Below are 11,368 nucleotides of genomic sequence, written 5' to 3'. Positions count from 1 at the left end.
GTGCCTCAAGTGGTAGAGCTGAAGAGCTGAGGGACAGCGACCAGGCCCAGAGTTCAGGGCCCCACGACTGGACCCAAAAAAAAAAAAAAAGATTCTAGCCAATAGGGATATGCACCCTCTGAGATTGGGCAGAATTCATGCTTGCTTTTTCCTTGCTTCTGGTGTATTAGTACTAGCTGTATTAGTACTTAGTGTTCCTTGGTTTACTGAAGTATCACTATTACCTTTATCCAATTTTCCAGGACACCAAGCCTGGTGGTACCAGGGGTTCATGCCTATAATCAATCCTAGGTACTTAGGAGGCTGAGATCTGAGGATTATGGTTTGAAGCCAGACCAGGCAGTTAAGTTCATGAGACTCTTATCTCCAATTAACCACACAATAAAGCTGGAACTGAAGCTCTGACTTAAATGGTAGAGTGTTAGCTTTGAGCACACAAGCCCAAGCCCTAAGTTTAAGCCTCAGAACTGGCACAATCAATCAATCAACCAATCAATCAATCCATAAACCAGTTACATCAGATAAGGATTAACCCAATAATTTGATCATTTGGTTCACCATCCATCCTTCCATTTATTTTTCAGCTTGGTGGTACTGCAGTGTGTTTATCAGCATGTGTAAGGCCCTTGGCTCAATCTATAACACCATGACCATACTAACCCATTCATACCCATACACCTAAAGTTGGGAAACTGACAGAAAGAATGTGCATGTCAATATCCAAAATCTATGAAGTAAGAAGTAAAAAATTAGTAAGCATAGTACTTTTGTATAGTTGGCCTCAAACCCAGGATGCTCCTGCCTGGGCCTCATCAGTATTGGGTGCGATTAGATGTGTATGCCATCACATCTAGCTAATTAAAAGGCCTAAAACAATTACCTAATAATTATGTGAGGAGTGGGGAAATGTACTTTTTTTTTTGGTCAGTCGTGGGTCTTGAATTCTGGGCCTGGGCACTGTCCCTCAGCTCTTTAGCTCAAGGCTAGCGCTCTACCACTTGAACCACAACACCACTTCTGGTTTACAGGCGGTTAACTGATTTTCTTGCCCAGGCTAGGCTTTTTTTTTTTTTTTTTTTTTGTCGGTTGTGGGGCTTGAACTCTGAGCTTGGACGCTGTCCCTGCTTCCTTCAGCTCAAGGTGAGGGCTCTACCATTTGAGCCACAGTGTCACTTCCGGTTTTCTAGTGGTTTATTAGAGATAAGCATCAAGGACTTTCCCGCCTGAGCTGGCTTTGAACCGTAATCTTCAGATCTCAGCCTCCTGAGTAGCTAGGATTACAGGTGTGAGCCACCAGCACCCCGCTTCCATGAGACTCTTATTTCCAGTTTATTACCAGAAAATCATAAGTGGTGCTATGGCTCAAAGTATAGTATAGGGCTAGCCTTGAGCAAAAAAAGGCTCTGAGTTCAAGCCCCACAACTGACAAAAAAAAAGGAAAAGAAAAAGAAAAAAAGTACACATTACCTGACTTATGAAACGGTAACCCCTTTGTATAATACGTTAATAACAAAATTATATTTTAAAAAAATATAAAAACCTCCTACATCTTAATCTGTGTACAAGATCACTAACTCTCTTATAAAGTCATTTCTTCATCTGTAAAAAAAAGATAATGCTTATTCTCAGTTACCACATATAATATACAGTGCTTTGACATATAGCATTCAATGTAAGAGAGTTATAATTACTTACATTTGCTACCACTTTTACTTCTTTGTATTGTGCTTCATAGAAAATTCCAGCATTTTCCAGTGCTTCTGTTAGTGAGGGTCCATTTTTCACCTGCTTATCTAATCCATTCACAAATTCCTCCAGTTTAGAGCTTGCTTCCTCAAATTCTTTAGAGAACTTCTTTCCTCCTGTTTTATCTAAAGTAATGAAAAAGTATTTATTTCTAGATTTTTTTTAGAAAGTAAAAAATTTAACTTTTGAAGAAAACTCCTCTCTATGAACCTTGTTACCTCAGTATGTAACTTGTTTTTTTTTTTTTTTAAGAGACAGGGTGTAGCTATGTAGCCCATGTTTCCCTCAAACTTGTGATGATCCTGTTTTTCCTACCAAGTGTTAGGTTTACAGATCTACCATCAAACTAGGTTCTTAGGTGTATAATATTTCTAGACTGGGGGTTGGGGATACTTGTGGAGGTGGGAGGGAAGGGATGGTAGGGGAAAAACAAAGGAGGAGACAACAATGCTCAATAGGAAATGTACTCATTACCTTGCTAATGTAACTGTAACCCCTCTGTACAACATTTTTAAAATAAAAGACGTACAAAAAAGATTTCTAGATATAGTTTTACTTTAAAGAAGTACCTATAAATCACAGTCACAAAAAGATTAATAAAGCTTGACACAAATTAATTTAAACCTGATAAAGTAATAGTGAAAGTACTTGTGAGTAAACAAAGAAAACAAAGTCCAACTAAAACAGTTTGTTGATTATATTTTTTCTTCATAAATCTCTTATTGAGGAATAATAATGAGGCACAATTCTGTTTACCTACATTATACTGTCTGTGTCAAAGCTGGTAAGATATTTCTTAGATGAGAAAATGAAGGTTCACAAAAAGTAAAAAGAGAAGTGATCTGCTCATGTAATTGTAACTCCTCTGTACAATATTTTCACAATAAAAAAAAAATAGAAGTGATCTCTGTGTTTATCGTACTATTCTTTTTTTTTTTTTTGCCAGTCACAGGGCCTGAACTCTGGGCCTGGGCGCTGTCCCTCAGCTCTTCAGCTCAAGGCTAGCATAACACTTGAGCCACAGCGCCACATCCAGCTTTTTCTGCTTATGTGGTGCTGAGGAATGGAACCCAGGGCCTCTGGCATGCACGGCAAGCACTCTACCACTGAGCCACTTTTGCAGCCCCATGTACTAAACATTCTTGAAGCCCGGTGCTGTTGGCTCACACCTGCAATCCCAGCTACTCAGGAGACTGAGATCTGAGGATTGTGGTTGATGGCCAGTCTAGACAGGAAAATCCTTCAGACTTTTATCTCCAATTAACCACCTGACAAACTGGAAGTGGTATTGTGGCTCAAGTGGTAGAACACTAGTCTTGAGCTAAAGAGCTCAGGGACAGTGCCCAAGCCCAGAGTTCAAGTCCCACGACTAACAACAACAACAAATCCTGACTCCTATCTGAAAAAGACTTGGGGGAGTGGGGGTTGGGGGAGGGGAGTGTCAGTTTGCCAGTTGTGGGACTCAAAACTCAGGGCCTGGCGCTGTCCCTGACCTTTATCTGCTTAAAGCTAGCACTCTACCACTTGAGCCATGCTTCGTCTACTTCTGGCTTTTTGGGTGGCTAACTGGCAATAAGAGTCTCACGAACTTTCCTGCCCAGGTTGGCTTTGAACTATGATCCTCTGATCTCACCCTCCCGAGTAGCTAAGATTACAGACGTAAGCCACCAGCACTCAGCCTTAATAACTTGACATACTTTCCAGAGAATATGGATATGACAAGATATTACAGTGACCTTATATAAGTGCAAACACAAACCAGTTAACCACAGTTACGAAATATAATTATTTTAGTTGGGTGCCAGCGACTCACGCTTAAAATCCTAGCTACTCAGAAAGCTGAGGTCTGGAGGATTATAGTTCAAAAGCCAGTTTTAGTAGAAAAGTCCAAGAGATCCCCTATCTAAAAAAAGCCAGCAAGGGGCTGGGAAGGTGGCTCAGTGGTAGAATGCTTGCCTTGCATGCATGAGGCCCTGGGTTCGATTCCTCAGCACCACATAAGCAGAAAAAGCCAGAAGTAGCACTGTGGTACAAGTAGTAGAGCGCTAGCCTTGAGCTGAAGAGCTCAGGGACAGCGCCCAGAACCAGAGTTCAAGCCCCACAACCAGCAGAAAAAAAAAAAGCCAGCAAGCCAGATGTTAATGGCTTACAATTATAATTCTAGTGACTCAGAAGAAGTGACTGAGATATGAGAATCCTAGTTCAAAGCCCATATATATAACTACCAAAAAGATAGAAGTGGAACTGTGGCTCAAGTGGTAGAATACTAGCCTTGAGCAAAAAGAAGCTCAGGGATAGTGCCCAGGCCCTGAGTTCAAGTCCCAGAGCTGGCAAAAAAAAAAAAAAAGAGTTTACCTATGATGTTACTTATGACTCTCTCTCCCTCTCTCTTTGCTGGGGATTAAACTTTATTGGGGTCAACCAGTTTGAGTGCCTAAAAATGGCAGATCTGGAAAGCAAAGCCAGAAATATTCTATTTAAAAGGATATCTTACCTTTTAAGCACTTTAGAGTTTCTGTGCTGCATACATCCACCCTCATTGTTGATAACTGTTTCTCTTTCAATTCTATCTGATCTTCTGAGCGCTTATACAGCAATAGCTCTTCAATGAGGGCCTGAGACTGAATGCAGACCAGAGTCATATTTCACTTACAGATCATTTAATTGTTTTTATTTTACCTCTCCCATAAATAAAAAACAAACAAAACACCACTAAAGCCTAATGAAATTCCAAGAGGAAAAAAACAAAACAAAAAACCCCACAACACCTACTTTTTCTTAAAGTCAAGGATGTCATGATCAATTCTCATGTCAAATCATATTTTTTTGCTGAGCACCACAGTAGCTCCTGCCACAATGCAAGCTACTTGAAAGGTGAGATTGGAAGAATCAAGATTTACAGCCAGTCTGGGCATAAAACCTCTCTCACCAATAACTGAGCACAGTGACATACACCCGTCATCTTAGCTAAAATGGGAGTATAAAGGAGGTGGATCATGGTACAGGTGTGGACCTATAGTAAAACTGAAACCTTATCTCAAAAATAATCAGTGAAATAAAAGTCTGAAGATGTGGAGAAACTCTGCTAGGAAGCAGGAGGTCCTTGTTCAACGCAGTACCATCATAAACAACGCCCCCCCCAAAATAAAAACTATTTTACATAAGTTCTATTTCCTTAGTTACTTATAGCTAATTTATGAATACAGAATCAGGAATGAAATGGACAAAGGTGGTCAGGTGCCAGTAGCTCACGCTTGTGATCCCAGCTACTCAGGAGCCTGAGATCTAAGGATCATGGTTCAATTTTAGTATATGTGCTGCCGAAGTGAGCAAGGATCATGGTTCAAAGCCAGCCTGGACAGGAAAGCCCATGAGACTCTATCTTCAATAAAGCACTTTAAAAAAAAAAAAGGAAGTTGTGCTGTGTCTTAAGTGGCAGAGTGCGAGCCTTGAGCAAACAAAGCTAAAGGACAGTGTCCATGATCTGAGTTTAAGCCCCAGGATAGGCAAGAAAGGCAGGCAAGGGGCTGGGAAAGTAGCTTAGTGGTAGAATGCTTGCCTAGCATGCATGAAGCCCTGGGTTCGATTCCTCAGTACCACATACACAGAAAAGGCTGGAAGTGGCATAGTGGCTAGAGTGGTAGAGTGCTAGCCTTGAGCAAAAGAAGCTCAGGGAGAGTACCCAGGCCCTGAGTTCAAGTCCCAGGACTGGCAAAAGAAGACCAAGAGGAAAAGGAAGAGAGCTGGGCGCTGGTGGCTCATGCCTGTAATCTTAACTACTCAAGAGGCTGAGCTATGAAGCTCACTGTTCAAAGCCAGCCCAGGCAGGAAAGTCCATGACACAAGACTCCAATAAACCACCAGAAACCTGGAAGTGGCGCTGTGCCTCAAGTGGTAGAGCTGAAGAGCTGAGGGACAACGCCCAGGCCCAGAGTTCAAGCTCCATGACCAACCAGGGAAGTGAAAAGAGAGGGGAGGGAAGGGGAGGGGAGAGGAGGGGAGAGGAGGGGAGGGAGAAGGAAGGAAGGAAGGAAGGAAGGAAGGAAGGAAGGAAGGAACGAGGGAGGGAGGGAAGGGAGGAAGGGAAGAAGGAGGGGGAGGAAAGGGGAAGGGGGAGGGAGGAAGGGCAGGCAGGCTCAAGAGAGAAAGGCGAGACGAAGGCAAAAAAAAAAAAGAGGCAGGGCAGAAGAGAGAAGAAAGAGAGAAGAGAGAGGAAGAGAGGATGGGATGTAGAGAGAGACAAAGGCCCACTAACATGCTTTAAAATTTCCAATTAGGGGGCTGGGAAGGTGGCTCAGTGGTAGAGTGCTTGCCTTGAATGCATGAGGCCCTGGGTTCGATTCCTCAGCACCACATAAGCAGAAAAAGGCAGAGGTGGTGCTGTGGCTTAGGTGGTAGAGCTTGAACTGAAGAGCTAAGTAACAATGCCCAGGCCCAGAGTTCAAGCCCCGAGACCGGCCAAAAAAAATCCAATTAGCCTATAATCATAGCTACTTAAGAGGCTGAGATCTAAGGATTACAGTTTGAAGCTAGCTCAGACAGGAAAGTCTGTGAGACTTCTCTCCAATTAACCACCAAAAAAACCCGGGAAATGGTACTATATGGCTCAAAGTAATGGAATGCTAGCTTTGAGAGAAAAAGCTTGGGGACAGTACCCAGGCCAAATTCAAAGCCCCAGAACAGACAGAAAAAACAATTCCAATTAGGTAAACACAATCTTTGTTATTTGAGATTGCTAATTTAACTGAGCTTCAAAGAAAGATGAGCGCGCTGGGAATGTGACTTAGTGGTAGAGTGTTTGCCTAGCGTGCATGAAACGATTCCTCAGTACCACATAAACAGAAAAAGCCAGAAGTGGCACTATGGCTCAAGTGGTAAAGGGTTAGCTTTGAGCAAAAGAAACTCAGGGACAGTGCTCAGGCCCTGAGTTCAAGTCCCAGGTAAGTTAAAAAAAAAAAAAAGAAAGGAAGATGAGCTTCCTTCTGGTATGAAACACAGAACTCAGCTCATAACAAGTATTTGGAAGGTTATTTCCCCCATAGAGAAACAGATAAAGCTATCTAATCCCAATCTGGCTTCTTTAGAACAGTTTAAGCTTGTTTAGAATGTAATAGTACAACAGAGTAAATCTAAGTACTACTGGCCTATAGATGAAATTGTAACTAAAAATGGGTAATACTTTCTTGTAGTTAAACATTTTGTAACTTACTCGGAATTCAGCGACTATTTTAGACTTGAGAGCAGCTTTTGGATTCGAGGATGCTGTTGGAATTAAAGAAAAGGTAACTGAGAATACCAATGCATAGAATTTACTAAATCCAGGAAAAATTTAGATATATTAGGTTAAGGGAATATTCTTCAAATACATAGCAAACATGCACAGTTAAATCGTAATTCCTAGAGTAATGGACTATGAAATTTAAACACTCTTAACTATGGTAATAAAAAAATACACTATTTAGATTAAGTCTAACCAACTTACCTCCAGCAGACTCTTGGGAGTCCTAGAATTGCTGATTTGGAGACATGAGATACATAAAGTACCTTCTTTTCCTAATCTCACTGAGTATAAGAAGATCTCAATACCTCAAAGTAAGTGTTTAGGAACAGGATATCCAATTAATCCTGACCACTGGCTGAAAAAAATATCAACTCTATTCCCACATATTTAGTTTTGGATTTTTCTGCTGACTCAATTCATAACAACAACAACAACAACAACAAAAAGGCAAGGGACATCTTAAGTAAAGTATCACTGTGGTTGAACTTTGGCTGAAATGATGACTCTTGTTGTTTCTAAGCATGCAACTCATGAACAAAAAAAAAGTCAGACAACACTCTTAATCACGATGAACATCATATGCTTGATGGAGCAAAACCTTCCCAACTGTCTTGTTTCACCTCCCAATTCTGTCTTCTACCTTGTTCCCTCCACACCTTCAAGTCTCTCAGTATTCCTCAGTTTTCCCATAGCAGCCTATCACATGCAGTATTTCACTCCCTTGATCACATGCTGGGTAAATACGGTCAATATAATAGGAGCTCCTGTGAGAAAATGAGCTTCTTGCCAGGATATGAGATATGAGGCTCAAGTCTAACTTGGCAGAGCGTATCCCCAAATCAGAAGGATTTCATGGCTACCACAGACATGCTTCTTAATGCCTAGTCTCCTCTTCAGCTCTGTTGTTTAATGTCGGCTGCCTCTAACTTCATATATCTTTGAACCTAAGAATTTGCCTGGGCACTATCAAGCATTTTCTTCTTCTTTTAATCCCCCAACTACTTGTGAATCTTCACTCAGTAAAACCCTTTTTCTGCTTTTCCTTTGTTTAAGAGAATTTTTAAGAAGTAACTTCATCATGGCTTGTTTAATGTAAGTAACTGGGAGCCTCCCAGGCCTGGAAAACACAGGCTTGCCCATGGTTTATGCCAGGTACGATGTCAAATGGTCTACATTTTCTTCTGCTCCAAAAGAGGAGATAATTTTATATTAGTTGAGATTTTGTTCCTTACTTTGTGATTTCTTCCACTGCTTATTCGGTTGTTTGTTCAGATTTTCTTTCAGCTGCTTCTGAGTTTTGAAAGAGGTACCTGGAAAACATTTCAGTTTTTGCAATCTGGCATTATGGGAAGCTGTTCTGTTTGTCCACTTCAGTGCCAAAGTTGCAGCATGAAAAAAGGCAATCCGAGACTGTAGTTTTTCTCTTTCCTTTTCTTTCATTTTTATAAAAAAATAGAAACACCCACTAGATCTAAGAAGCTGTCAAACAATGTTTATAATCAATGAAATTCCTCATTGTGCAAAGAATAGGGTAGGAGGCTTAAAGATTCCAGTTAACACACTCAAGAATTTAACAGCTTCTTAGAAAATGGTTATTTTAAAAACAAATTTCTAGTCAAACAATGGTCATGGTAGTAGATTATCACCAACTTCTATTTGATTAATTATATGCATCAAATATCTAAGAACTAGATTAACTTTAGAAAAAGAAAACACTGACTGAAATTTTATTAGGAAAGGAAGGGGGATAAATGATGGGGGAATTACTTAGAATATATTATATACATGCATGGAAATGTCACGGTAAAATCCTTCCCCTTGCATAGCTAATGTATGCTTTAAAAAAAAAAAAGACTTCATATATACTTACTACCAAATAGCTTGGTGAGTACAAAAACTGTCCAAAACTTTCCAACACAAAGACAAGAGTAATGTTTATTAAATACAATTAAGGAACAGTTTTAAAATGTTCAATTAAAGCAAATGCATGAAAATAATCAGATAGCTATTATCAATTAATGTGCTTGATGTTTTCAGTCAATAGAAATAAAATCCAATCTCTCAGCCCAAAACTAATTCTACTTAAATTTTTCATTCAAACAGATCTAGATTTTCACAAGAATTTAGTTTTAAAGCCAGATTAAAATTTTTATTACATAATAGAATCCTCTATCTCCTATGTATACAGAATTGTAGAGACTGATAAAAAAAAAATTTTTAAGGAGGAAAAAAAGATACTTACTCAAAGCTTCTCTAAGTGCCACAATCATTTCTTCTGGGTATACATTTCTATCTTCCCAGATTTTAAAGATTCGTTCTATAGATTTAGAGACAGATGGATCCCTAAAGAAAAACAGTATAAAAATATTGACTTACTCCTTTTCATTGGAAACGTCACCTTTCAGTAATTTGCCAAAATGATGAGCAAAAAGGGAAGCAAAGAGGTAGTTGATAATGTTCTCTAGGACTCTTAAAAAAAAAAAAAAAGCTGAGAAGGTGGCTCAGTGGAGAGTGCTTGCCTTGCATGCCAGAAGTGGTGCTGTGGCACAAGTGGTAGACTAGTGCCAGCTTTGAGCTGAAGAGCTGAGGGATAGGGCCCAGGCTCAGAGTTCAGGCCCCACAGCCAACAAAAGAAAAAAGAAGAAAAAAAGAAAAGAAAAAAGTCCATGAGACTCATATCTCCAATTAACTATCAAAAAGCCAGAAGTGGAGCTGTGGCTCAAACAGAGCACTAGCCTTGGGGAAGGACGGTGGGTGTGGGATCTCAGAGACAGCACCCAGCTTCTGCACAAAAAAAAACAAAAAGAATGGCCGGGCGCTGGTGGTTCGCACCTGTAATCCTAGCTACTCAGGAGGCTGAGATCTGAGGATCACGGTTCAAAGCCAGCCTAGGCAGGAAAGTCTGTAAGACTCTAATCTCCAATAAACCACTAGAAAACCAGAAGTGGCACTGTGGCTTAAGCAGTAGAACACTCGCCTTGAGCTGAGGGACAGTGCCCAAGCCCAGAGCTCAAGCCCCATGACCAACCAAAAAACAAAACAAAAAACCAAAAAACCAAAAGAATGATTTCTTTCTTTCCTTTTCCATTCTCTGTCTATCTTTTTGTCATTGTGGGGGTTGAACTCTGGGCATTGTCTCTGAGCTCTTCAGCTCTACCACTAGATCCACAGCACCACTTCTGGTTTTCTGAGTGGTTTATTGGAGATAAGAGTCTCATGAACTTTCCAGCCTGGGCTGGCTTTGAACCGTGATCCTCAGATCTCAGCCTCCTGAGTAGCTAGGATTACAGGCATGAGCCACCGACACCTGGCATCAAAAAAACTATTTCTTACAGAGGCTGAAAAGTCTAGGATCAAGATACTAGGCAGCCTCAGTGTCTAGTAAAGGCCTTCTTGTAGCATTCTCACATGTTAGAAGGGAGAACGGCAAAAATGGGCTTGAATTGGTTTCATATAAGCTACTATCAATGACACAAAACATTTTCTATCTTTCACTGTTGCTGTTGACAAGTCTGTCAGTTTAAGTACCACTTTTTTTTTGGGGGGGGGGGAAGGGTCGGTCATGGGGCTTGAACTTTGAGCCTGAGTGCTGTCCCTCAGCTCATGGCTACCACTTGAGCCACAGTGCCACTTCTGGTTTTCTGGTGGTTTATTGGCTAATTGACAGTAAGAGTCTCACTGACTTTCCTGCCAAAGCTGGTTTTGAACAGTGATCCTGAGATATCAGCCCCCTGAGTAGCTAGGATCACAGCATGAGCCCACTGGCACCGACTTTTTTTTTTTTTTAATCATTAGCTGCTTTGGCATTTAATTTTGGGAAGACGGGATTTGATTCAGAACCTCCAGCTTGCTAAGCAAGCACGCTACCACCTGAAACCCACCTCAGTCCTTTTGCCTCCCCCATTCTCCCAGAGTGGGTCTTACGTTTTTGCCTCCTACTGCAACCCTCTAGTACCTCTACCTGCTGAGTAGCCACATACCTGGCTTTTCCTTTTTTAAAACTTTAAGTAAATATATGTAGCATAAAATCTGCCATAATTTGCCAGGCACCAGTGGCTCAAGCCTGTAATCCTACCTACTCAGCAGGCTGAGGTCTGAGGATCAAGGTTTAAAGCCAGCTGGGGCAGGCAAGACAAGACTGTCAGACTAAAACTACCAAAAAAGCCAGTACCCAGGCCCTGAGGTCAGGCTCATGACAGGGAAAAAAATAAAAACTAAAATAAATTAAGAGGTAGAATTATCATATATATCTTTTTTTTTTTTGGTCGTGGGACTTGAACTCTGGGCCTGGGCGCTGTCCCTCAGCTCTTCAGCTCAAGGCAAGCGCTCTACCACTTGAGC

The 11,368-nt window shown here is 41.0% G+C and overlaps 1 protein-coding gene across 3 annotated transcripts in view; it reads right to left on the bottom strand.

Annotated features, from left to right (window-relative positions):
• The window catches only part of Rprd2 (regulation of nuclear pre-mRNA domain containing 2), a 69,917-nt gene that overhangs the window by 23,200 nt on the left and 35,349 nt on the right, over positions 1-11,368 (bottom strand). For 2 of the 3 annotated variants that reach the window (XM_013015264.1, XM_013015265.1), the window contains exons 3-6: positions 9,270-9,370; positions 6,956-7,008; positions 4,241-4,367; positions 1,696-1,871 (exon numbers count right to left, since the gene is read on the bottom strand). In XM_013015264.1, coding sequence (XP_012870718.1) covers positions 1,696-1,871; positions 4,241-4,367; positions 6,956-7,008; positions 9,270-9,370 — 457 coding nt within the window. Of the gene's footprint in view, positions 1-1,695; positions 1,872-4,240; positions 4,368-6,955; positions 7,009-8,259; positions 8,338-9,269; positions 9,371-11,368 lie in introns of all 3 variants that reach the window. The other variant, XM_013015263.1, reaches the window with a different exon arrangement.

Source organism: Dipodomys ordii, unplaced genomic scaffold (assembly GCF_000151885.1).
Source record: "Dipodomys ordii isolate 6190 unplaced genomic scaffold, Dord_2.0 Scaffold26, whole genome shotgun sequence".
NCBI classification, from domain to species: domain Eukaryota; kingdom Metazoa; phylum Chordata; class Mammalia; order Rodentia; family Heteromyidae; genus Dipodomys; species Dipodomys ordii.
Note: the sequence above shows the minus strand (reverse complement) of the source record. Positions and strands in the feature narration are given on the sequence as shown.